Source organism: Oncorhynchus mykiss, chromosome 6 (assembly GCF_057628025.1).
Source record: "Oncorhynchus mykiss isolate SJ-2025 chromosome 6, ASM5762802v1, whole genome shotgun sequence".
NCBI classification, from domain to species: Eukaryota; Metazoa; Chordata; class Actinopteri; order Salmoniformes; family Salmonidae; genus Oncorhynchus; species Oncorhynchus mykiss.
The window spans coordinates 19449605-19477332 of record NC_143027.1 but is presented as its reverse complement, the minus strand read 5'-3'; the positions used below and the strand labels follow the sequence as shown (position 1 = coordinate 19477332).

Here is a 27728-nt window from a genome sequence, read left to right as displayed (position 1 = left end):
GATCAATAGTGTATTAATAAATTAGTATTTAATTCATAAACATTTATAATGGCCGTTTGATGAAAGTTAAACAACAGCCCACCAACAACATGCAAACACTCATTATGCACACTGTGATTCTGTGGCACCGGGACACTATTCTCTAATGTAATACTGTGTTATATTTAAACCTGTGGCACTCACAGTGATAAAGGATTGTGTGTCTCCAGTCTGCTGCTCCTTGCTGCTGAGCGATTTGATCTGAGTTTGGAGGTAGGAGTTCCACGGGTCACTGGAAAACACCAGCTACCAGAAAACACACAGATTAAGGCAGGGCTTTTATGTCTGACAGCACAACATGAGCTCATTCCTTTTCCAATAGAATTGCATACTAATGGAACAAAGACAGTGTGGTGGACTACCAGGCTAACCTGGGAGGCCCCACAGTCCTTGCATGGTTGGTTGCTGAGGGTGGGCATGGGGACCACTGCCGAGGGAGTCTTGGTGTATTTGGGGTAGGCCTTGGCCGTGCAGTTACAGGTCAGTTTGGAGGACGACGTGGTGGCCATCACCTTCACTCTCTCGCAACCCTTAACCGAGCAGTAACTGTGGCCATCGCGCCCCTGCCTCGCCCGCAAATACAGCCACAGCAAGCTGGGAGAGGAGAGAGGCCGGTGTTAATTGAGAGAGAGTGATGAAGGAGAGCGAGACAGACAGAGGGGCGAATCCTAACTTAAGCAAAATGTTCACTTAAAAATGTTACTTAGTCACACTATTGAAGTAAATAGGAGACTAAGTAAAAATTCTAGAGGGAGAGAGAGGTACAGTAGATATAGCCATATGGAGACATTAGGCTATAGTGACTCTCACCCCACACTGCGGTCAAAGAAATACTTCCTCTCCAGCAGCCTCTTCTCCAGTTCAGCGAGGGAGAACACAGGCCCATAGTCGCTGATGTCATCGAAAATGTTACTCTGGCGGTCGTTGATGTCAGCCATGACCTGGAAGGTGGTGTCGGACGGGTAGCAGAGACCCACCAGCACCCAGTCACCTCTGGAGAGAAAGGAGGAGTCAACAGGTGACAATGAAGGTTAGAGATCTGTCTTACAAACTGACAAACACATATTCTTATAGCACACACATTCAAACACAGCAGAAAAAACAGACCTCCTGACCCAAATCCTGTGTATCGAGACCGGAATGAGACCAAGACCAATTTCAATGTGGACAAACACCCAGACCAACCACTTTAAAAGACACACACTCATCAGTCCCAGTGTTCCACTCACTGGTTGAAGTTAATGAGGGAAAGGACAATCTCTCTGGGAGCCGGGCCGTTCCAATGCAGGGTGTAGCTCTTGCTCATCATGAGGATAGGCTGGTACTGCTGGGACAGCGCCCCTTGGCTGTTAATACCCCTCAGCACCAGAGGAGCCTCAGGGTAGTCATCTCTACTGATGGACAGACTGAGGCTGGAAGCTCCCTGGGTCTGGATATACACCTGGAGGACACGCATTAGAAAATGATAGAGCAATAGAGTTTGGTCAATTCTATGCAGTGTATATCCTAAGCCGTGAAAAAAGTCACTGGTGATAGGCATTAGGGCCACTGTCCCATCCATACCTGAGAGTAGGTGCCACTGCAGACCACTCCGTTCCACTGGGTGATGTTGATACAGCCGGGGTGACGGATCAGGTAGTTGTCTGCTCTGCCTACATACGTGTCCCTGTAGCCCGTCACAGAGCCGTCCACGTCATGGAAGATGGAGTTCTTATCCCCGTCCAGATCATTCTCGTCGAACCACTGGCCCGGACGCCCGAAGAATGCCCTCAGACCCACCTGTCACAAACAATAGGTTTTAAAAGACAGACATGACAAAACACAACCAGTGACTTACAAAGATATGTATGGCCTAAAAAGTGATGACGCGCAATTTGGTGTGCAGGTTTCCTAACTTTGATCTTATAGGTCTATAGTATTTTAGAGTTGAGCTGAATGTATATTATGGTCGTATTCATTAATATAGACTGTAGCAAAACGTTCCTAATGAATTCAACCCAGGTGTCAGTGATGAGCGTTCAACAAAAGTCCTTGAAAGCCATTTTGAAAAGGGACATTTTGAGTTTAGTCAAGCTTGAAAAGTTGAGTCGAGCTTGTCACCACATCCGACACTAGAGGGCTCTCCAATTCAGAATGACTTTCATCCAGAACCTCCCCTTCGCTCTCCAGATCTCTCAGCATGGGTTCTCCACCCAACCACTGGTTCCAGTAAAATTCCAACTCAGTAACTCAGCTCTCTGCTGTGTTCCAGGACAATAGAGATTTTTCCAACAGATAAGACCGAACCAACGGCCAAAAAGGAAACAGGCAGAGGGAAAGAGTGCATGCAGGAAAACAGTGTCTGATCCCTGCACTTCCAAATCAAAGCTTTCAATGTAAACACAAGTGGCAAAAAAACTTAACTAGGCCCATCAGAATGGAATCATGTGCAAACAAGCAGACGGAGGATTCAGATGCTTATTTTGCCTGATTTGGCAAAGGAAAACTCCATAGACACTAATGTTTCAGTCAGTGACCTTTATCAAATCATATCAAATATAAGTTTATTGGTCACGTACACGGTGTAGAAGATGTTATAGCAGATGAAGATAAATGCTTATGCTACTAGCTCCAAACAATGCAGTAAAATGTCAAACAAATAAATAATACCATTTTTTTTTATCTTGAAATGTCAGAACGAGTCCAATGAATCCAAATAGCACATAACAGTAATGCAATCTATATGTATATACGCCAGATTAATCTACTAAGAATGATATAGGGTGGGCTATGTAAAAAATCCAGTATATAAAAATACATAAGCAGTGTGTAGAAACAGTGTAACTAAAATGCAATGTACAGTAGTATAAATATTAGAACATATTATTTAAATACATAGTACAAAACCCCATGGCAAAATGGATAGAATTGGAGGAATTTTTCTTCCGGACCAGAGTCCGGATATAATTATCACATTCTTATCAGACTTTTTGTTTGTAACATCATTATTACGTCAGTATTTGAGAACAACAGAGACGAGGCAATGGCCCTTCTCCTGAAGTGTGCAATCGTAAACTCCCCCTCGTGGATTTAAAAGGAAAGGATTGGTCTAAGGAATATGGCAGAAACTCCCTACACCATGCTTACACCAATCCAATGCTTTTAAATGCATGAGGGTCAGAGAATGAGTGTGCACTTCTAGGATGAAAGGTGGAGTGATGTGATGGCTACTCACAGTGGGCTGGAAGCTGAGCTTGGACAGGTTGTTGCGTGGTGTGAGCTGCCAGGTGTTCTTTAGGTTGAAACCCACCGCGCTGGTGAAACGCTCCTTCGTCGGGATGTAATTTCGGAATGTGCTCTGAGTGATCCGCACAGGACCGTCATAGATCTGGAAGCCGCGGATCGGGAACGTCCTTTAAAAAATCCGTATGAGAGTCACACAACAAACATGACTAGAGTCACACCGAGCTAACACTAACAAAACAAGTCACGTTACATTCAAGACAGCATCAGCTGATCCAGAGCATCTACACTGACTGTACAAAACATTAAGAATACCTGCTCTTTCCATGACAGACTGACCAGGTGAATCCAGATGAAAGCTATTATCCCTTATTGATGTCACTTGTTAAATCCACTTCAATCAGTGTAGATGAAGGGGAGGAGACAGGTTAAAGAAGGATTTTTAATCCTTGAGACAATTAAGACATGGATTGTGTATGTGTGCCATTCAGAGTGTGAATGGGCAAGACAAGGCAGCAGCTACTCTTCCTGGGATCCAAACATAAAGCACTTACATTACATTAAATCAAATCAAAAGATAAAACAGTACATCATATAACATTATTACACTACTACATATCTACAATAAAATAAAAAAATTGATACCACTATACAACAATATCACAGTACATGTGTGTCCATGTGTCTGTGTCTCTTCACAGTCCCTGTTGTTCCATAAGATGTATTTTTTCTTTGTTTTTTTAAATCTGATTCTACTGCTTGCATCAGTTACCTGATGTGGAATAGTTCCATGTAGTCATGGCTCTATGTAGTACTGTGTGTCTCCCATAGTCTGTTCTGGACTTTGAAGAGACCTCTTTTGGCATGTCTTGTGGGGTATGCATGGGTGTCCGTACATTCAGCTTGTCAACACCTCTTTCAAAAAACAAGTAGTCATGAAGTCCATCTCTCTTCCACTTTGAGCCATGAAAGATTGACATGCATGTCATTAATGTTAGCTCTCCGTGTACTTTTAAGGGCCAGCCATGCTGGAGTCAACTGCAATCTTCCTAAGTCCCTCTTTGTGGCACCTGACCACACTACTGAACAGTGGTTCACAACCCGAAGAACATCCAGCCAACTTCACACAACTGTGGGAAGCATTGGAGTCAATATGTGCCAGCATCCCTGTGGAACGCTTTCAACACCTTGTAGAGACCATGCCCCAATGAATTAAGGCTGTTCTGATGGCAAAAGGGGGGGGCAACTCAATATTAGGAAGGTGCTAATCACATTAGCCTATGTTATCTCAACCGTCCAGCGGGGGGACAACGATCCCATAGAGGTTTGTCGTGGAAGAATCAAAATTTGTTGGTAACATATGTAAGATGTTTTATATTCATCAAATGTGTGTAAATTACTTCTCATCAAGAATGTTATTTTTGTATAATACTGTGGCAGGGTTTGCAGTATCTGTTCTATGTCAAGACTAAGTTGCATGGGCCGCAGAGAGGGGAGAGGTCAAAGTATCATCATGTGTAAACATATCTCTTGGCTCCACAATGTCTGTGTGCCAGTCAGTGTGTCTCTGTGATCTTGTCAAGACAGGATTGGTTGTATTTAGAGTTGGTTGTATCTAAATGACAATTTGATATATGCCTGTTGATATGGAGGGTTGGTTTAAAGTTCTGGGGTTTGAGTAAGGAGACAAAGCTAAACGATTTATTATGTCTATGTTGTCTGACTATGTGTGATCTTTGCTATAAAGTATCCCATTTTGCCATTATGTTGGGACTCTCAACTTTTCATTAGAGATACTGAACTGTTGAAAGTCAAAATGCTATTGCAATATGGAGGGGGCTCTCAGAGAATTCATTGAGAGACACTGAATTTATCTGAGAGTCACAGGATTGTGATAGAGCTGATATAATTAAAAGATGGACTTTGATAACTAACTCTGACTTGTGTTGTGGTTTGCTTCCATGATTTGGTAAATAGAGGACATTTCCACGACAGGTTAACATTCACAAGGCCGCAGGGCCAGAGTGATTACCAGAACGCGTACTCAGAGCATGCGCTGACCAGCTGGCACTGACATTTTCAACCTCTCCCTGACCCAGTCTGTAATACCTACATGTTTCAAGCAGACAACCATAGTCCCCGTGGCCAAGAACACTGAGGTAACCTACCTAGACGACTACCGCCTCGTAGCACTCACATCTGCAGCCATGAAATGCTTTGAAAGGCCGGTCATGGCTCCCTCCAATTAGCATACCACCCTAACAGATCCACAGATAACACAATCTCTATTGCACTCCACACGGCCCTTTAACAGCTGGATACAAGGAACACCTACCTGAGAATGCTGTTCATTGACTACAGATCAGCATTCAACAACATAGTGCCCTCCAAGTTCACAAAGCGAAGGACCCTGGGACTGAACACCTTCCACTGCAACTGGATCTTGGAGTACATCACTGGGGACGAGCTTCCTGCCACCCAGAACCTCTATAAAAGGCTCCTTAACAGCTTCTACACCCAAGCCATAAGACAGTTAATCAAATGGCTACACAGACTATTTGCATTGACCCCCTTTTTTAATTGTATTTTTTATATATTTTTTGCACCGAGTCTCTTGCACAGGCTCGATGTACACTCACTGGACTCTAACCACACACTCACACATATTTCACACACACACACACACACACACGCACACACACACACACACACACACACATTTCTTCACATACGCTGCTGCTATTCTGTTTATTATCTACGTATAGTCACTTTACCCCGAACTACATGTACATATTACATCAATTACCTCAACTAACCCGTACCCCTGCACATTGACTCGGTACCAGTACACCTTGTATATAGCCTCGTTATTGTATTGTGTTACTATTTTTCCTTTAGTTTATTTAACAAATGTTTCTTACTTTTTTGTTGTAAATCATGCAGCGCCGTGTGTCACGATCGCAGATTTTAGAGAAACAACAAATATCGGTACATACAGTGCCTTGCGAAAGTATTTGGCCCCCTTGAACTTTGCGACCTTTTGCCACATTTCAGGCTTCAAACATAAAGATATAAAACTGTATTTTTTTGTGAAGAATCAACAACAAGTGGGACACAATCATGAAGTGGAACGACATTTATTGGATATTTCAAACTTTTTTAACAAATCAAAAACTGAAAAATTGGGCGTGCAAAATTATTCAGCCCCTTTACTTTCAGTTAGATTTGGGTATGTCATTTTAGATGAAAATTGAACAATAATGCCTAACCCTAATCTTAAATTAAGACCAAAAAGCACATTTTTGTTCTCATGAATTCTTTTACATATAGCCAATTTTGACTTTGCAGCTAGAGGAAATTGCTCAGTTCTTCCTCAAGGACAAGACACATCCCAATAAACGTTCAATGCTCTCTTTTTTTCTACTGAAAAATGTTTTCCATTGCATACAGTGCCTTGCGAAAGTATTCGGCCCCCTTGAACTTTGCGACCTTTTGCCACATTTCAGGCTTGAAACATAAAGATATAAAACTGTATTTTTTTGTGAAGAATCAACAACAAGTGGGACACAATCATGAAGTGGAACAACATTTATTGGATATTTCAAACTTTTTTAACAAATCAAAAACTGAAAAATTGGGCGTGCAAAATTATTCAGCCCCCTTAAGTTAATAGTTTGTAGCGCCACCTTTTGCTGCGATTACAGCTGTAAGTCGCTTGGGGTATGTCTCTATCAGTATTGCACATCGAGACAGTGACATTTTTTCCCATTCCTCCTTGCAAAACAGCTCGAGCTCAGTGAGGTTGGATGGAGAGCATTTGTGAACAGCAGTTTTCAGTTCTTTCCACAGATTCTCGATTGGATTCAGGTCTGGACTTTGACTTGGCCATTCTAACACCTGGATATGTTTATTTTTGAACCATTCCATTGTAGATTTTGCTTTATATTTTTGATCATTGTCCTGTTGGAAGACAAATCTCCGTCCCAGTCTCAGGTCTTTTGCAGACTCCATCAGGTTTTCTTCCAGAATGGTCCTGTATTTGGCTCCATCCATCTTCCCATCAATTTTAACCATCTTCCCTGTCCCTGCTGAAGAAAAGCAGGCCCAAACCATGATGCTGCCACCACCATGTTTGACAGTGGGGATGGTGTGTTCAGCTGTGTTGCTTTTACGCCAAACATAACGTTTTGCATTGTTGCCAAAAAGTTCAATTTTGGTTTCATCTGACCAGAGCACCTTCTTCCACCATGTTTGGTGTGTCTCCCAGGTGGCTTGTAGCAAACTTTAAACGACACTTTTTATGGATATCTTTAAGAAATGGCTTTCTTCTTGCCACTCTTCCATAAAGGCCAGATTTGTGCAATATACGACTGATTGTTGTCCTATGGACAGAGTCTCCCACCTCAGCTGTAGATCTCTGCAGTTCATCCAGAGTGATCATGGGCCTCTTGGCTGCATCTCTGATCAGTCTTCTCCTTGTATGAGCTGAAAGTTTAGAGGGACGGCCAGGTCTTGGTAGATTTGCAGTGGTCTGATACTCCTTCCATCTCAATATTATCGCTTGCACAGTGCTCCTTGGGATGTTTAAAGCTTGGGAAATCTTTTTGTATCCAAATCCGGCTTTAAACTTCTTCACAACAGTATCTCGGACCTGCCTGGTGTGTTCCTTGTTCTTCATGATGGTCTCTGCGCTTTTGACGGACCTCTGAGACTATCACAGTGCAGGTGCATTTATACGGAGACTTGATTACACACAGGTGGATTGTATTTATCATCATTAGTCATTTAGGTCAACATTGGATCATTCAGAGATCCTCACTGAACTTCTGGAGAGAGTTTGCTGCACTGAAAGTAAAGGGGCTGAATAATTTTGCACGCCCAATTTTTCAGTTTTTGATTTGTTAAAAAAGTTTGAAATATCCAATAAATGTCGTTCCACTTCATGATTGTGTCCCACTTGTTGTTGATTCTTCACAAAAAAATACAGTTTTATATCTTTATGTTTGAAGCCTGAAATGTGGCAAAAGGTCGCAAAGTTCAAGGGGGCCGAATACTTTCGCAAGGCACTGTACCTTAATGAATCCGAACCTGAGGACTGTCTCTCTGACTGTGGGTGGGTTACAGCCTGCTCCCTGTCCCTGATCCGAGTGCTCTTCCGCAAGTGCTCGCCGTGACTGTTTCTCAGACTCTAATTTCTCATTGGTCACTGTAAGCAACACTTTGATTCATTTTTTCCTTTCAGTCACTGTTTATCAAAGGAGGCTTACTACGCGGATGGAGGAAATTGGTTCTCAGGAAACACAGAAGTGATAGAAACATAAAAAAAAACATTTATCCTATTACAGGAAGTTAGTCAAAGCAGTACTTCCCCTACAAGAGCAATGCCCTTCTCCAACACTATCTGCAGATTTTTATTACAGTATTTTTCACACGCGCACACACACACACACGAACACACACACACACCTGTTCCTGGGTAGTGTCCTCATCTTGCCGTCTGCTCCTCCCTGGCCCCAGTACTTGTTCTGGCCTCCGTTGAAGCCACGGTTCCGGCTCTCTCCCACAAACAGAGACTGAGTCACTTCCTGACTGGAACCCTCGTCCTTGGGATAACTACCGTCACTGACGGAGGGAGAGGAAAGGGACAGGATGTGTTTTTGAGCATAAGTGTATGTGTAGTGGGGGTGTTAAGAATGTACAGACAGAAACACAGGTGTAGAAACAGACACAGGAGCCTTGGTACATACCTCGCAAAGGAGAGTCCCACCCCATTGTCTGCAAATCTATAACCAGAGAGAATGAACGTATCATTCATTCTGCATTGTAGACGTGCACTGTGTGAGAGCTCCACTGAGTAGGGCTAACCCAGAAGTGTAGGAGTCACCAGTTCAATGTCATCCATAGAATTGAGGACTGAGAAAGAGGAACTCCTGGCCCTTTGCCACATCCGAGATGGCCACTTGATAACATGTTAGCTTAGCATGCTAGCTACTAATTCTAATGCAAGTTGCTACAGTAAAACCTGAGTCACTTCTGAGACACTTTTCTCTGTGCGAATCATACAGGGACATCGAAGACAGAAGCGATGACATGTGACTACTGCACAGCACATTGATGAACAAGGATACAGTAACCACATTCATGGGCTCTATGAGATGACATCACAGCACTCACCCAGAGTTCTGAATGGTAATGTCACCGCCTCGTATCCAGGCTCCGAGGTCATTGTTCTTAAAGGCGATGAGTGTGTCGATGAGAGCAGCCACCCTGGGACGGTTTGGGTCTGCATTCTCATGTGGACGGAACCTGACCCATGTGTAATATGAGTATAGAAACACACACACTCTTGATCGTTCTCTCTGACACACAGATACACACACTCTTAGAAAATACACACAGACAAACACTATGCACACAGACAAACACTACGCACACAGACAAACACACACAGACAAACACTATGCACACAGACAAACACTACGCATACAGACAAACAAACATACACTCAGTCCTCACCTTCACACACAAACACACACAGTGTAAGCAGTGGTCTTAGATGGCCTAAGCTATTTTCTTTCTATCTGTTGAAGAAGAGGCTTGTATTTGGACAGACTGGTGCAGATTGGAGCCTTGTTTTGTCTGTAAACACAAACCTGCCAGACCTTCCAGACTACTGTACAAGGAGAGTACCGACCAGTACAGGCTATCAAAGTACAGTACAGACCAGTACAGACCATACCATATAAACTACATACCATCTACAGTAAGTGCTGTAGAGATAGATACTAACTAAACCACAGCCTACTAGACCAAGTAAATATATAGACAATGATTGATCCAAATGATTGATCCCTGCATGTCGAAATTTAATTGTAAATGCAATGTAGTTTGACCTGTATTCTTACCTGGCGTTGTTGTCCAGACACAGGTACTCCCGGGGGTCTGCAGCACTGGCATTGGTGGTCTTCACACCTTTATCAATGAAGAGCCCAGCCTGGGTAACACAAACAGGTATGGGAACTATGGTCATAAAGGAGTCAGACAGTTTTACATATTTTGCATGTGAGTGTCGTAATAGCACACAGTAGCAACTCTGTAAAATAGATATATTGTCAGATCTACGGGATATAAGAGTGTAGTGTGTAATGTGCAGTTCAAGTGTGAATGCAATGTAATGAGACTGTGTATATACCATAGGTATACACTACCGGTCAAAAGTTTTAGAACACCTATTCATTCAAAGGGTGGCTATTTGAAGAATCTCAAATATAAAATATATTTGGATTTGTTTAACACTTTTTTGGTTACTACATGATTCCATATGTGTTATTTCATAGTTTTGATGTCTTCACTATTATTCTACAATGTGGAAAATAGTAAAAATAGAGAAAAACCCTTGAAGGAGTAGCTGTTCTAAAACTTTTGACCAGTAGTGTATAACTGAAGCAGAGTCTTGAGACTGTAAGCTCACTCCTTATGAGAGAGGCACTTGTGGTCAGAGTGGGCATGTGCGTGTCTGTGTGTGGCGAGTGAGGTGGGTGTGCATGTGGAGTTCTTTTTATCCTCTTAAGGATCCGAACCCCCCCCCCCCCCCCCCCCCCGCCTAAAATGACAGTACTGCCTGTAGCTCAGGACCTGAAGCAAGGATATGCATATTCTTGATATCATTTGAAAGGAAACACTGACGTTTGTGGAAATGTGAAAATAATCTAGGAGAATATAACACAATAGATCTGGTAAGAGAAAATACAAAGAAAAAAGCATGCATTTTTTTGTATTTTGTTTGTACCATCATCTTTGAAATGTAAGAGAAAGGCCATAATGTATTATTCTAGCCCAGGTGCAATTTAGATTTTGGTCACTAGATGGCAGCAGTATATGTGCAAAGTTTTAGACTGATCCAATTAACAATTTTTTATTTTACCTTTATTTAACTAGGCAAGTCAGTTTTAAGAACAAATTCTTATTTTCAATGATGGCCTAGGAACAGTGGGTTAACTGCCTTGTTCAGGAGCAGAACGACAGCTCGGGGATTTTAACTTGCAACCTTTCTGTTACTAGTCTAAGGCTCTAACCACTAGGCTATGCTGCCGCTCCAAAATTGCATAGCTGTTCAAAATGTTGTATCAAAACTGCCCAAATGTGCCTAATTGGTTTATTAATACATTTAATACAAGTTCATAATACAAGTTCATAATTGTGCACTCTCCTCAAATAATAGCATGGTATTCTTTCACTGTAATAGCTACTGTAAATTGAACAGTGCAGTGTCCCCCCGCGGTGGGGACACCGATACCGTATTATCCACGCCAAGCTTGGTGCAAAACCAACATTCAAAGCCACGCTGATTGGCCAGAGTTCGGACGTTCCCTTGTGCCTGCCATGCCACCGACTGCGGGAGACGAGCAGTTTCACAGCATCATTTGAAATGAGCTAAACGAAAGGAAAGAAACATGTGACTCTGTAGAAAACTAACATTACATGATTGTCAGTAATAGTGAATCAATGGCAATTCGGGAAAATGCAAGTATGGATGGCAATGTTTTATTTTGGTGGGGATTCCATCTCTAACGTTCCTCCTTCTCTCGCGCACCTTTGCTTCGTCACAGGAAACAACCGAACTCTGACCAATCAGTGCAGCTTTTAATGTTGCTAGGTTTCTCGTGGGCGTGGTTTTGCACCAATTTGGCATGGATAAAAAGGATGCATGCATGTGTAAGGTTTTGAGTGAGAGCTGGCATACTGTATGTGGGAGAAATCAGACAATTGGAAGAGCCCTTACTACGTTGTGTATGTGATCCCTGCGGGAATTTAAAGCCAAGACCTTGGTGTTAGCGCCATGCTTTTACCAGCTGAGCCACACAGAACCACAGTGTTTTTGTCTTTTACACAGTGCTGCCAGTGAGTGGTACCTTAAAGTTGGAGTGCACACGGTTGTTGTAGAAGATCCCCAGAGGGGTCAGTTCTGCCCGGGTCTCTGGAAACAGCCCATGAGAGTCCACTGTGGATGAGCTGTGGAACACATACCATATCCCAGCATCCTTTAGGATGACATGGGGGGGTGAATGGAGTGAAAAATAATAATGATCCTGGAGTAATAATCAAGCAAATGTATTTAGAAGTTATTTTTACATCATTAGATGTCACAAAGCGTTTATACAGAAACCCAGCCTAAAACCCCTAAGAGCAAGCAATACAGATGTAAAAGCACGCGGCTAGGAAAAACTCCCTAGAAAGACAGGAACCTAGGAAGAAACCTAGAGAAACCAGGCTCTGAGGGGTGGCCAGTCCTCTTCTGGCTGTGCCAGGTGGAGATTATAAGAGTACATGGCCATTAAGGCCAGATCGTTCTACAAAATGTTCAAATGTTCATAGATGACCAGCGGTGTCAAACAATAATCAAAGTGGTTGTAGAGGGTGCAACAAGTCAGCACCTCAGGAGTAAATGTCAGTTTGCTTTTCATAGCCGAGCATTCAGAGTTCGAGACAGCAGGTATGAGAGCTCTCTCTCTCTCTCATACCTGCTGTCTCAAACTCTGAATGCTCGGCTATGAAAAGGGAAAGAGAGAGAGAACTGCACAGAGAGAGTACTGTCATTGAGTATTGCACAGAGAGAGTACTGTCATTGAGTATTGCACAGTGAGAGTACTGTCATTGAGTATTGCATAGAGAGAGTACTGTCATTGAGTATAATGCACAGGCACATTGATACAATTGGGCTTGAACTAGAACAGTAAGGTCTTGATGTTGAACTTTATCTCCTGGTTGAAGCCATCATTTATTGCTGTTGATGTAAAAGTAAGAACCCAATATCTCCCCAGATTTATCACCTCATCACATGAGATGAACCGGTAAGCCACAGCCTTAGATCCTTATGAGTGGCTAAACCTTAAAGCTGGGGGGGGGGGGGCTCACCAGATGTACAGTCTCAGTCCCCTGCTGATCGTTATTCATTCATTATTAAACAGTGTTGTTTTGTTGGTAGACAGAGATGCTTATTACAGTCATACCTGGGAGCCAGCAGCAGCGTTGCTTATGAGGTTATTATTGGGGTTGGCGATCCAGAACGTAGACACTGCCCTAAAACAACACACACACCGAGCAGACAGACAGACACACAGGAAGGATGAAAGAGAATTAGAGATGTCTCCAGGCTGATTGTTAATATCAGGATCTATTCATTTAATAAGAACAGTGACTCCTGTTATCCATGGAATAATTCACCTCTCCAGGGACGGTTCTGCCAACACACACACACACACACACACACGTACACAAACAGCGCCTGCTGCTCCCCAAACAGACCTCCTTTTCAACCTCCCCCAGAAACACATCTCATGCAGCGGTGTGGTTGATTTTGCAGGGATAAGACGGCCCTATCACTCTCACACAGAGGACATGAACCCTTTGTCTTCTCTCAAGGTTGGCCTGTCCAACCCAGTAAAACCTGACACACCACACCCCACAGTAGGCCTGTCCAACCCAGTAAAACCTGACACACCACAGTAGGCCTGTCCAACGCAGTAAAACCTGACACACCACACCCCAAAGTAGGCCTGTCCAACCCAGTAAAACCTGACATACCACACCCCACAGTAGGCCTGTCCAACCCAGTAAAACCTGACATACCACACCCCACAGTAGGCCTGTCCAACCCAGTAGAACCTGACATACCACACCCCACAGTAGGCCTGTCCAACCCAGTAAAACCTGAAACACCACACCCCACAGTAGGCCTGTCCAACCCAGTAAAACCTGACACCACACACAGTAGGCCTGTCCAACCCAATAAAACCTGACATACCACACCCCACAGTAGGCCTGTCCAACCCAGTAGAACCTGACATACCACACCCCACAGTAGGCCTGTCCAACCCAGTAAAACCTGAAACATCACACCCCACAGTAGGCCTGTCCAACCCAGTAGACAGTAGGCCTGTCCAACCCAGTAAAACCTGACACACCACACCCCACAGTAGGCCTGTCCAACCCAGTAAAACCTGACACACCACACCCCACAGTAGGCCTGTCCAACCCAGTAAAACCTGACACACCACACCCCACAGTAGGCCTGTCTAACCCAGTAAAACCTGACATACCACACCCCACAGTAGGCCTGTCCAACCCAGTAAAACCCGACACACCACACCCCACAGTAGGCCTGTCCAACCCAGTAAAACCTGACACACCACACCCCACAGTAGGCCTGTCCAACCCAGTAAAACCTGACACACCACACCCCACAGTAGGCCTGTCCAACCCAGTAAAACCTGACACACTACACCCCACAGTAGGCCTGTCCAACCCAGTAAAACCTGACACACCACACCCCACAGTAGGCCTGTCCAACCCAGTAAAACCTGACATACCACACCCCACAGTAGGCCTGTCCAACCCAGTAAAACCTGACATACCACACCCCACAGTAGGCCTGTCCAACCCAGTAAAACCTGACACACCACACCCCACAGTAGGCCTGTCCAACCCAGTAAAACCTGACATACCACACCCCACAGTAGGCCTGTCCAACCCAGTAAAACCTGACATACCACACCCCACAGTAGGCCTGTCCAACCCAGTAAAACCTGACACACCACACCCCACAGTAGGCCTGTCCAACCCAGTAAAACCTGACACACCACACCCCACAGTAGGCCTGTCCAACCCAGTAAAACCTGACACACCACACCCCTTACTTCCTTTACTCTTTCTTCTTGAGCTATATTTTTTTCTCATTTCTGCCTCTTTTCACTTTCATTCTGTTCCTCTAATTTCCCCTCTGTCAAAGTTGACTCTTTCTCGGCCAGACAAGTATTTTCTGTGTCTTACTTGCACTCCATGCTCGGCGAAGGTGTATAGTTCTTATACACTTTGTCTCTGATGCTGGTGCACATGGTCTCGTTGCGGTCGGTGGGCAGGAGTGTTCCTGGTCGGGTCACCAAACCCAGGTTGTGGAAGAACGTGTTCCTCTGCTCCATCCCGTCCTCCAGGAAGAAACAGTGACCCAGGGTGTCATAGCCTACAGTGTCCTTCACCTGGAGAGGAGAAACATTTGGGAAACGCTACACACCAATGACAGGAGCAGAGCAGGAAAGCAGCTTGGAGTTAGTGCATCATGTTATCTGAATGATGGTCGATTCACTTTCTCAACGCATTTGACATTCATTTATTTCATGACTGGCGTCATATGGTCCTCATTTCCCCAAGTTTTATCACACATACGGCACATACACCCACACCAGGGCCAGGAGTCAATTCGAAATAAAGACAGTCAATTCATGAAGGAAACTTAAATTACATCTATTTTCAATGATAAATCAATAAACTGAGAAGTTTTTCAAAAGTATTTTCTTTCTTTAAAAAAAAATTAAAACCACTTCCTGAATTGACTGCCTTCAATTATAATTGACCCCAGCCCTGACACACACGTTCACACACACCAGCAGGCCATTGGTGGCGTGGATGGTGATGCAGCGGGAGAAGGAGTGGTGGATGGAGAGGCCGTCCACGTAGGCTGGTTCCCGGTAGCCCCCTCGCCAGTCAACATCCCCACAGCGGTGGAAGTGGACCGGGTAGCGGCCCTGCTCCTGCTGCCCCATGTTCCTCAGCTCCACATGGGACAGGTGCACCGAAGTGAAGTTCCCAAATATCTGAGGAAAATTGGGTAGAGAGAGAGAGAGAGAATAAGCTGTGTTGTGCTGTGCTGTGTTGTGTGTTGTGGTGTGGTGTGGTGTGGTGTGGTGTGGTGTGGTGTGGTGTATTGTGCTGTGCTGTGCTGTGCTGTGTTGTGTGGTGTGGTGTATTGTGCTGTGCTGTGCTGTGTGGTGTGTTGTGCTGTGCTGTGTTATGCTGTGTTGTGCTGTGCTGTGCTGTGTTGTGTGTGTTGTGCTGTCTTGTGTTGTGCTGTCTTGTGTTGTGCTGTCTTGTGTTGTGCTGTCTTGTGTTGTGCTGTCTTGTGCTGTGCTGTCTTGTGCTGTGCTGTCTTGTGCTGTGCTGTCTTGTGCTGTGCTGTCTTGTGCTGTGCTGTCTTGTGCTATGCTGTCTTGTGCTATGCTGTCTTGTGCTGTGCTGCATCATATTACTCTGGTTCTGCTGATCTATTGGATGCTCTATTTCACAGTTACATCTATTGATGAACGGAACATCATGCAACAACTGAGATGATCTGAGCACAAACAATGCTAGAGAAAGAGAGAGAGAGAGAGAGAGAGACACACACACACAAATATGACCTAATGAGCAAATAGACACAAAAACATGCAGTAAACTCAGGGAGGTCTTTCTTAGGTATATGGCCTTTTCCACATTATCTGTTTTGTGTTAAGGAGATATTGGCCAATCCCTCAAGCTAACTGTAACTCACTCTCTCACACACACACTACACTTGGACAGTACTATCTACAGTCAATAACAAGGGTTTTTTCCATTTACTGCAAAGGGGCTGCTTTTACATAAGGCAAGAGGAATGTTATTATGTATTTATCAGAAGAGAGCATGAGTATGTAACACATTATACAGGGAAAATATTGTACTTGCATCCTGGATACAGAGAATGTGTGTGTGTGAGGGAGGGGTGTGTGCATCGACGTTGGTCTGATGTTTGAGTTTTCTGTGTGCTCAGTGGGGTTGTGAAATATACAGAGTAAAAAAGTACAAAGAAGGATTACAATACTGAAACACAAAACATTAAGAGTAATGAGTGTTGCTCATCCATGCTCCCTCTTTCTCTGAGTGGCGCCTAGGTTGTGTTCATTAGGGCATGCAACAGAAACCATTTGCAACCAATTTCTTATTGGAGAAGGCCAGGTAGCCCCTCCCTGTTTCAGTCTGTTTTCTTCCATTAAGTACCTAATGAACATTACATGTTGTTAGATCATGTGTGAATGATGAATGTCCTCAGTCATTCAGCATCTGCTGAATGCTCTAATGACCCTCCGCCACAGCAATATGGTAATGTTCAACATGATTACACTAGATTGAATGGCATTAGATAAGCATATAACTCAGGCTGAAATGCACAGGGCAGGCAGGCTCAAGGTTCAACACAGACCCGATACTCACAGCTACACATGGTTACATAAGCACTCAGACACACACCTTGATGTGTCCGCCATACGTGTCGTGGCCAAAGAACTGGCACCAGTTGTTTCCATAGCAGGTGTTTTCCATCTCCCCATAGATGAGTATGTTCCTGCTGAGCAGTGCCACCTCCGCTCGCATGTCCACCCCGTCCACAATCTCCCCCATGTGACCAAACTGGGGCCTCCCTGGGAGAGGGGACACATGGTACACAAACTTCATAGCATGTACTATTGTCATAAATCAGTGAAAGCAACAAATCAATTGTTGTATGTAAACATTTAGACATACATATTAATATGATATTTAAAAGTGTTCACATTAACAACAGTCGGCCAAATATATGGTTGTCTCGATACAGTAGGTCTGGATATAATTTGATGGGGCCAGGTGAGTGACCTTAATCCCATACCGAGCAACATCAGCACTTCTCTTTCTAGCCATGTGTGCTTCACCTCACAAACATTGAGAGAGACAGAGACATACACCACACACTGCTCTTGCTCCAGGAAGGGAGGTGGCTTGTGTCGACATCAGAGCAGTGGGCCAAAACAGAGGTGTTGGCAGACAGGGGACTACACAGGGTGGAACACCAATTTTTCGTTCCCAAAATTGAAAACAAATACAAACATTTTGAAACCAAAACAGAAAAGGAGAAAATCCAATATCTATTGGGAGAAACCTCCCCTTTGTGCCATATTAGCTGCAAAATATGTATCTTCCTGCCACACCCGTAGGGGCAGCCAGTGGAACGACCAACTGGAACAATAGCATTGCTATGTCTTTCTCACTCTTTAATTATTGTCCTCATTCATTTCTTACTGTAGTGTCCTGTTAATTGTTACTACTCATTGAGCATTATTATTTTTCCTATTATTATCTATCTGCGTCATCATTGATTTGTTGTGCCTATATCTTTGCTTTGGCAATGTATGTGGAAACACTTCCCATACCAATAAAGTATGAGAGAGAGAGAGAGAGAGAGAGAGACAGAAAAGAGAGAGAGAGAGAGAGAGAGAGAGAGAGAGAGAAAAGAGAGAGAGAGAGAAAAGAGAGAGAGAGAAAAGAGAGAGAGACAGAGAGATATAATTGACCAACACCATCCCATGTAGGAAAAGCCTGACTACCTGTCTTTTCCCAAGGGCCATTTATAGAACTAAAAATGAAAGACCATGGCAGTGATACTCAATATCAGAATTAAAGTATGCCCCCATAAATGTACAAACACTACCTTCGTTTTCACTCACCTTGAACTCTGACCTGTCTGCTGGTGCAGTGGGGGCAGGGAAGGAGTGTGAACTCCTCTGCCTGATGCATGGAATAGTCAGTACTCGCAACCACAACATGGTTCCCGGGTTGCCAGGTGTGTACATCATCCTGAAGGTTGAGGACTACCTGGTCCACAGCATCCACCTGGAACCCAGATATGGGAAAACCTAGAAGAGCACAGATAAGATCTGTTGGATTAGCAGTTTTCTACCTGCATACCAAATAACTAATGGCAAATACAGGATCTAGAGTCACAAAAAATGTAGCTAAAACTAAGGATGCGTGTGGTTTAATGAGATAACAAACTTGAACCATACCATACACCCAACATTCAAGCTACAAGTTGGACGAAAACAATAACAAACCTCCATAGTGTATCTTGAACTGACTCTGTGGACCATTGAAGTGTGAGAGTAAGACTGTATGAGAACAAACATCCCAGCTTAGTGGACATATCAGTGCCAAACCCAAACTCCCTCCTGGGGAGCTGCTGTTTGCCCTGGTGACAGGAGGACCCTGCCCGCACACGCTCAGGAATGTTCAGTCCAGCTGATTGATCTAGACTGTAAACACTAACCACTTGAACCCCCCACACATACACCATCAAGGAAAAGCTGCAAGATCAGAGAATCTGAGTGTAAGCTTTGCTTTTAAGTGGCATTCCTGACTATGTGAAGAGCCTGATATGACCTGTTCAATAAGCAGACAATCAATGACATACACAAGTAAACAAGCACCTACAATAATGCTCTCCTTAAGCAATATTTGTGATATTGGGTTACCAATGTGGTTACACTTTTCTTAAAGCCTGTAGGTATAATGGACTAATGCGTTTATGGACATTTTAAAAGATAAGTAATGTAACAAGTTATAAACCATTCTAGCTGCAGGGTTTAAGTAAAGCCAAACTGGTTATAATCACCCACCGTTCCTCCATTCGCTGTACGCGGTGACAGAGAAGCCGACCCCGTCCACAGTGGTGAAGTTCTTCCGGGCCAGCGCCTTTCCTCCCGTGTCATGGTTCTCATGTTCCCGCACGTCCTCGGAACACGAGCCGTTCCCTCCACCAATTACAGATACCAGTGCCCAGGCCTGCCTGTGGACAGAGACACAGAGTTTGAGCTTTAGAAGTTAAGAAATTGAGGTAACACATAAAGCATCCAGGCAGATATGCTCTATCACTTGTTATAAGCCGGTATGAGCCTTTTTATGGTTTTATAAGAAGGCTTGTTGCTATGTTATTTGTCTCTACATTCTTACAAAAAAATGTGCTATCTAGAACCTAAAAGGGTTCTTCAGCTGTCCCCAAAAGGGTTCTTCAGCTGTCCCCAAAAGGGTTCTTCAGCTGTCCCCAAAAGGGTTCTTCAGCTGTCCCCAAAAGGGTTCTTCAGCTGTCCCCAAAAGGGTTCTTCAGCTGTCCCCAAAAGGGTTCTTCAGCTGTCCCCAAAAGGGTTCTTCAGCTGTCCCCGTACCCTTTGAAGAACTCTTTTTGGTTCCAGGTTGAACCCTTTACACAAAGGGTTTTACCTGGAACCAAAAAGGGTTCTCCCAAAGTCCCAGTCGGTATTCACATAATAATATTTCCCCTTGACCATGCCCACAAATTGAGGAAAACAAACATTATTTCCTATTGTAAAAGAGGCAACTTCATAGTCAATTTGTTGTTATAAAGAAATAACAAAACATGCCAAAAAGCTGCTGTGTTGTTCAAAATAAATGCAACCAGGTAAAAAATCCCAACCTACAGATTGCAACGTCCCACGTAGGGAAATAGAGCCTGTGAGAAGAGCACTGTGGCTTCAGGCTATTGGGCATGGGAGACTGTAAGACTGGGAGATGTGGGAGACTGGGAGACTGGGAGACGTGGGAGACTGGGAGACTGGGAGATGTGGGAGACTGGGAGATCTGGGAGATGTGGGGACCCAGTGTGTGGAAAACATTTAATCACAGGTAAGACATTTAACTTGTTTAGTATAGTCCCTTTGTAACTCCACTCACTACTTGTAGATGTATAGTCCTTTTTTGTGTTGTTGGTCTTGGCTAGCTCGCTAGTACTCCCTCACGTGGCTGCTAGCACCATCATAAAAAGGGGGATGAGAGAAGCCCTACAATATTAGGTTTTTCTATGTAGTGAGAACACTATGGAGCAGGCAATGTTGAAAAGTAATATTTACACATCTTTTCTTAAATTTCGTTTTGAAATTGACTAAAACAAACAGATATGACAAGAACATTTAGTTTGAAAAAGGTCACGTTTTTGCTGTGAGTCAATGGAGTAACCTAGGTAACCACAGGTTATTTACCCCACAGGCAGGCAGGGCCGCAACTTTCTATCTAATACCGACTGGGACTATGGGGAGAGCCGAAGAACCCTTTTGGAACCCTCTTTTCTAAGAGTGTATGCATAACATATTTAACTGCACATTATTGTAGTCATGTAGTCCTGTAGTGACCACTGTAAAGAAAGTATTGGGAGTATCAACAGGACAACATTCTCATGTATGATTTAGCAGCTGTGTGACCAAACTGACATGAATAGTGTCAGTGTGTGTGTGTGTGTGTGTGTGTGTGGTCATCACATTCACCTCAATCATGTAGACTGAGAATTGGCATCAGAAAAATGAAGGAAGTATTCGAGCGAGATAGCGGTGGATATCTCAGTCCAGCACACCACAATACCCACTAGGTAAAACACAATCTGCCTCTGAAGTGGAGATAAGTCTAGTAATCCCCTGGTTCAAGGCTTGGGTGTGGAGCAGGGGTCATGCAACTCTGGACCAGTGAAGGGTGTAGAGTGAAATGTCAGCATCAACACAACGTCAAAACAAAGTCAAAATAACTACAAAACAATGTCATCACCTTTCATAAAGCATTTTGTTTGGTTACTCCTTAAAAAGAGTCTATTGACATGCATCAATCTAAGCAACATTGAAAAACTCCCATAAAATGCTGTCAGTTTAAGTTAGAGATATGTTTTTTTTTGTATGGGCTGCATCCGCCTATGTCGGCCTTACGCATCTGCGGTGAAAGATGGCCGATCTACAGCGGTGTTAGTCAGACAATGAGACATCCCGAAAACCGGACTTCTCACGAAACCATCTGTAACGCCCGGATATGACCCCTCTATGGAAAGATGAGACTCTCATGAACACAATGGTGTTCTCTGTTTTGCTTATCTTCCCACAAGTGTCACGGGACTCGTCTGAAGGTAACCCGTACAAATTAATGGAAGTATTGAGATAGACAGACATCTTAAATATCCTAGATACTGTATAGGACAGACTTCTTAAATCTCCTAGATACTGTATAGGACAGACTTCTTACATCTCCTGGATACTGTATAGGACAGACTTCTTAAAACCTATAAAATACTGTATAGGACAGACTTCTTAAATCTCCTAGATACTGTATAGGACAGACTTCTTAAATCTCCTAGATACTGTATAGGACAGACTTCTTACATCTCCTAGATACTGTATAGGACAGACTTCTTACATCTCCTAGATACTGTATAGGACAGACTTCTTACATCTCCTAGATACTGTATAGGACAGACACTTCAAAGCCTTGTTCTTTCTGATTTCTCTTTGACTGTCTTTTTTGCCATTTATGAACGTGTTATTCAATGTGTTTCTATGGGCTATAGTAGTAAAGGCCAAATGCTATAATTTATCAAATAATTGTTTTAGTTTTTTTTTTTTATTCATGAAGGGATCCTATAATTCCAAATCAAATAGTTAAATGATCCATGGTATGACCATCTTAAAACAATTCCATATGTCAGCTTAGTAAAAAAAAAACAATGGCTTAGACTTTTAAACATCAAATAAGCTTTATGCCCCGTCATCAGGAATTCTCTCATCACAATCACACAGTCATTATCTTCAACCATCATGTACCCTTTTCAGGCGTGGTAACATTTTTAAAACCTTTCCCCTTGTGTTACCTTTTTAAAAGCTTTCCCCTGTACTTCTTTAGGCTTCACATCTGACAGGGCACTCCATACGATGACGTCTGGAAGTAGGCCCGACTGTCAGCTCTCTGTTGAGGTTGGTCCTAACGACACAATCATGGGCCAATATGCCATTCAGCAGATCAAAGAGCCTCTCTACCATTTACCCACTGAAATACAAACAGGAACCATCTGTGAAATCACCCTGTCCTCCCAGCAGCTATTACACTCAATGTGTGTGTGTGTGCGCGTTTACTGTGAACACTGAGGCTGTATCTGCTTTAAGTTACAGTTATAACAGTGGCCAAGTAGGCTACTGTGGCTATGTGATCATAATGTAGGCCTAACAGAGTGGCCTACCATCAATAACAATGGAGAAAATGCATCCCATAACATTTTAGCATGGAAATAGCTATCATTCAGCCTACAGTAGCAGCCAATGTGTTGTGTTCAAAGTAGGCCCACATTCCATTTGACTTTTGGAAAAAAATATGCAGGGCTTGACACTGTCCTGTTAATCCACTTGTCCTTCAGACAAGGAGGTGATTGAACATGTGTTGATTGATGCAAGAAACCACTTTACAAAATAAAGTTAATTCATATTCCCATACCATTATTACAGAGAATCAGACAAATTTTGCTACCCTCTGCCTATTGGCTACTTAGATTATTCAAGCCTGTCTCAAAATACACTGCTCAAAAAAATAAAGGGAACACTTAAACAACACAATGTACAGTGCCTTGCGAAAGTATTCGGCCCCCTTGAACTTTGCGACCTTTTGCCACATTTCAGGCTTCAAACATAAAGATATAAAACTGTATTTTTTTGTGAAGAATCAACAACAAGTGGGACACAATCATGAAGTGGAACGACATTTATTGGATATTTCAAACTTTTTTAACAAATCAAAAACTGAAAAATTGGGCGTGCAAAATTATTCAGCCCCCATTAAGTTAATACTTTGTAGCGCCACCTTTTGCTGTGATTACAGCTGTAAGTCGCTTGGGGTATGTCTCTATCAGTTTTGCACATCGAGAGACTGAATTTTTTTCCCATTCCTTCTTGCAAAACAGCTCGAGCTCAGTGAGGTTGGATGGAGAGCATTTGTGAACAGCAGTTTTCAGTTCTTTCCACAGATTCTCAATTGGATTCAGGTCTGGACTTTGACTTGGCCATTCTTACACCTAGATATGTTTATTTTTGAACCATTCCATTGTAGATTTTGCTTTATGTTTTGGATCATTGTCTTGTTGGAAGACAAATCTCCGTCCCAGTCTCAGGTCTTTTGCAGACTCCATCAGGTTTTCTTCCAGAATGGTCCTGTATTTGGCTCCATCCATCTTCCCATCAATTTTAACCATCTTCCCTGTCCCTGCTGAAGAAAAGCAGGCCCAAACTATGATGCTGCCACCACCATGTTTGACAGTGGGGATGGTGTGTTCAGGGTGATGAGCTGTGTTGCTTTTACGCAAAACATAACGTTTTGCATTGTTGCCAAAAAGTTCAATTTTGGTTTCATCTGACCAGAGCACCTTCTTCCACATGTTTGGTGTGTCTCCCAGGTGGCTTGTGGCAAACTTTAAACAACACTTTTTATGGATATCTTTAAGAAATGGCTTTCTTCTTGCCACTCTTCCATAAAGGCCAGATTTGTGCAATATACGACTGATTGTTGTCCTATGGACAGAGTCTCCCACCTCAGCTGTAGATCTCTGCATTTCATCCAGAGTGATCATGGGCCTCTTGGCTGCATCTCTGATCAGTCTTCTCCTTGTATGAGCTGAAAGTTTAGAGGGACGGCCAGGTCTTGGTAGATTTGCAGTGGTCTGATACTCCTTCCATTTCAATATTATCGCTTGCACAGTGCTCCTTGGGATGTTTAAAGCTTGGGAAATCTTTTTGTATCCAAATCCGGCTTTAAACTTCTTCACAACAGTATCTCGGATCTGCCTGGTGTGTTCCTTGTTCTTCATGATGCTCTCTGCGCTTTTAACGGACCTCTGAGACTATCACAGTGCAGGTGCATTTATACAGAGACTTGATTACACACAGGTGGATTGTATGTATCATCATTAGTCATTTAGGTCAACATTGGATCATTCAGAGATCCTCACTGAACTTCTGGAGAGAGTTTGCTGCATTGAAAGTAAAGGGGCTGAATAATTTTTCAGTTTTATATAACAATTTTTCAGTTTTTGATTTGTTAAAAAAGTTTGAAATATCCAATAAATGTCGTTCCACTTCATGATTGTGTCCCACTTGTTGTTTATTCTTCACAAAAAAATACAGTTATATATCTTTATGTTTGAAGCCTGAAATGTGGCAAAAGGTCGCAAAGTTCAAGGGGGCCGAATACTTTCGCAAGGCACTGTAACTCCAAGTCAATCACACTTCTGTGAAATCAAACTGTCCACTTAGGAAGCAACACTGATTGACAATACATTTCACATGCTGTTGTGCAAATGGAATAGACAACAGGTGGAAATTATAGGCAATTAGCAAGACACCCCCAATAAAGGAGTGGTTCTGCAAGTGATAACCACAGACCACTTCTCAGTTCCTATGCTTCCTGGCTGACGTTTTGGTCACTTTTGAATGCTGGCGGTGCTTTCACTCTAGTGGTAGCATGAGACGGAGTCTACAACCCACACAAGTGGCTCAGGTAGTGCAGCTCATCCAGGATGGCACATCAATGCGAGATGTGGCAAGAAGGTTTGCTGTGTCTGTCAGCGTAGTGTCCAGAGCATGGAGGCGCTACCAGGAGGCAGGCCAGTACATCAGGAGACATGGAGGAGGCCGTAGGAGGGCAACAACCCAGCAGCAGGACCTCTACCTCCGCCTTTGTGCAAGGAGGAGCACTGCCAGAGACCTGCAAAATGACCTCCAGCAGGCCACAAATGTGCATGTGTCTGCTCAAACGGTCAGAAACAGACTCCATGGGGCCTCCCTTTAAGACAGAAAAAAAATATATTTACCTGACTCGCTTTTCAAAAATGTCTAGAAATGCACACGTTTTGTGCTCTTGTAGGAAGCAACCATTCCCCCATTGCTGACTAGAAATGAGCTATAACTGGGCTAATAACTCACTAACTAGCAAAAAATATGAACAAATGTGCACGTGTGGCTATAAGCAGCTCTCGCTTTGATCTTAAAACAAGCGCATCTAGACACGACCTCTCATGCTGTAAACATAGTCCAGTTTGGCACAGATCCATATATGACAATGGACTATTTGCATATAGGGATACTGCAGCTGGTTATTGGTTATGCCACACCGGTCTGTAGAATAAGGGCTGAGGTGCCTGTCATTGCAAAATAATCCTATTCCAGTGTGTTCTGCCAACAACAAAATATCATGCATAGTTCATTTTGCATAATAAGTTTTGCATAGTTGATTTTGTTTTGGTTTGTTGCGCTGAAAGTGGTTAATATTGGCAATTCCCATAGTAGAGGGAAACGTTGATAATGTTAACTAAAGGGAAAAACTAGAGAGTTGAGTGAAGTTCAATCTTGTGCTTCTCTGCGCAAGCTAATATTTCTTCTGCACAGAAGTCCCAGGTGAGCTGCGCAGCCGCGCAGGCGCACAGCTTAGAGGGAACATTAGTCATTACCCTCACTGTATGGAATGGGTGTGTTTGATCATGGTGTGTGTGTGTGTGTGTGTGTGTGTGTGTGTGTGTGTGGGCTTGAAATTAATGATTGTTGCCATTTGTTTCAGGGGTTCACCTGCAGGACTCTGGGGGAATGGTGGAGATAGGAATGCCCATAGGCACAGTACGTGTGTGTGTGTGTGTGTGTGTGTGTGTGTGTGTGTGTGTGTGTGTGTGTGTGTGTGTGTGTGTGTGTGTGTGTGTGTGTGTTTATGGGAGTGCCTACATCGAACACATTTCCTGTGTGTAAAAAAACATTTCCTTTGTGCAGTTCCTGGTGTTCTCCTGCTGTCTGTCCACTCCTGCCCAGACAGATTACATCCAGTGTTGTGTTCAATAAGCAGCAAAAGGCGCAAAACTGAAACAAATAGGTACTACCTGGACTTGTCCTTTAAGAAACACATTTTGTTTTCCGTAGCAAATTATTATTATTTTTCCATTGGGTGCCGTAATGAACACGACCCAGACGACCTCGTGCCCAGTACTTTCAATCATGTCTCCCTCAGTCACATTAAGACAGTATGACTGTAACTGACACAAGTCTTAAATACCCTGGACCCTGCTAGCTAGCTCACACAGACAGACACACACATACTAGACACAGACAAACACAGAAACACACACATACTACGCACAAACAAAATCAGTGTGTAATCAGAAAGCATAACCGTCCTTGTTTATCGTGCCTAGGTAGCTGGACTGAATTGTGATCCATTTAAGAAAGTGTCACGCTATGGGTTTGATTGGATTTGGGGCTGGGGACCGCATCGTTGCCTTGGCGACCACTCCACATATGAAATGTGACACTGTGGATTGGTGTGGTTTGGGTTTGAGACCAGAAAGCTGCCAAGGCTAGGAGTGCCCAACAAATAACAAAAAATCTAAACTTTCCATTCCATTGGGCTAAGTTTGTGTGTGTGTGTGTGTGTGTGTGTGTGTAAATAAGGCTTCATGAGCTCTATGTCTAAAATTGTGAGATGCTCAAAATAGAGTATTGGAATGGTTTTACAGCAGAGCACCAAAAAAGAACATATGGTGTATTATCAATTGTACTGTATACTGTCACACCCTGATCTGTTTCACCTGTATTTGTGATTGTCTCCACCCCCCTCCAGGTGTCGCCCATCTCCCCCATTATCCCCTGTGTATTTATACCTGTGTTCTCTGTTTGTCTGTTGCCAGTTAATTTTGTTTTGTCAAGCCTACCAGCGTTTTTCCCTCTGCTCCTGTCTCTCGATTGTTCCTGTTTCATAGTTTTCCTGGTGTTTCTGCCTGCCCTGACCCTGACCCTGCCTGCCGTCCTGTACCTTTGCCCCACCTATCTGGATTACTGACCTCTGCCTGCCCTTGACCTGCCTGTTCGATTAATAGACTGTTGTTACTTCGATGTTGTCTGCATCTGGGTCTTACCTGAAACGTGATAGTATACAAGTTACTGGCATTGCTAAAGATCTGTATTCAAATGGACATGATATTCGTCCCTCTGTGTTCAGGGGACAGTGTGTTTTCGACCTGT

The 27728-nt window shown here is 43.5% G+C and overlaps 1 protein-coding gene across 8 annotated transcripts in view; it reads right to left on the bottom strand.

Annotated features, from left to right (window-relative positions):
* Nucleotides 1–27728, bottom strand: part of LOC110525412 (cell surface hyaluronidase) — a 38574-nt gene that overhangs the window by 2438 nt on the left and 8408 nt on the right. For 4 of the 8 annotated variants that reach the window (XM_021605485.3, XM_021605486.3, XM_090237165.1 and 1 more), the window contains exons 5-21: nt 19536–19705; nt 18588–18776; nt 17359–17528; nt 15702–15911; nt 15091–15323; nt 13272–13341; nt 12174–12302; nt 10167–10255; nt 9436–9567; nt 9009–9044; nt 8728–8883; nt 3254–3431; nt 1603–1818; nt 1269–1480; nt 850–1032; nt 411–633; nt 184–285 (exon numbers count right to left, since the gene is read on the bottom strand). In XM_021605485.3, coding sequence (XP_021461160.3) covers nt 184–285; nt 411–633; nt 850–1032; nt 1269–1480; nt 1603–1818; nt 3254–3431; nt 8728–8883; nt 9009–9044; nt 9436–9567; nt 10167–10255; nt 12174–12302; nt 13272–13341; nt 15091–15323; nt 15702–15911; nt 17359–17528; nt 18588–18776; nt 19536–19705 — 2698 coding nt within the window. The remainder of the gene's footprint in view (nt 1–183; nt 286–410; nt 634–849; nt 1033–1268; nt 1481–1602; nt 1819–3253; nt 3432–8727; nt 8884–9008; nt 9045–9435; nt 9568–10166; nt 10256–12173; nt 12303–13271; nt 13342–15090; nt 15324–15701; nt 15912–17358; nt 17529–18587; nt 18777–19535; nt 19706–27728) is intronic. The other 4 variants (XM_021605488.3, XM_090237166.1, XM_090237167.1 and 1 more) reach the window with 1 other exon arrangement.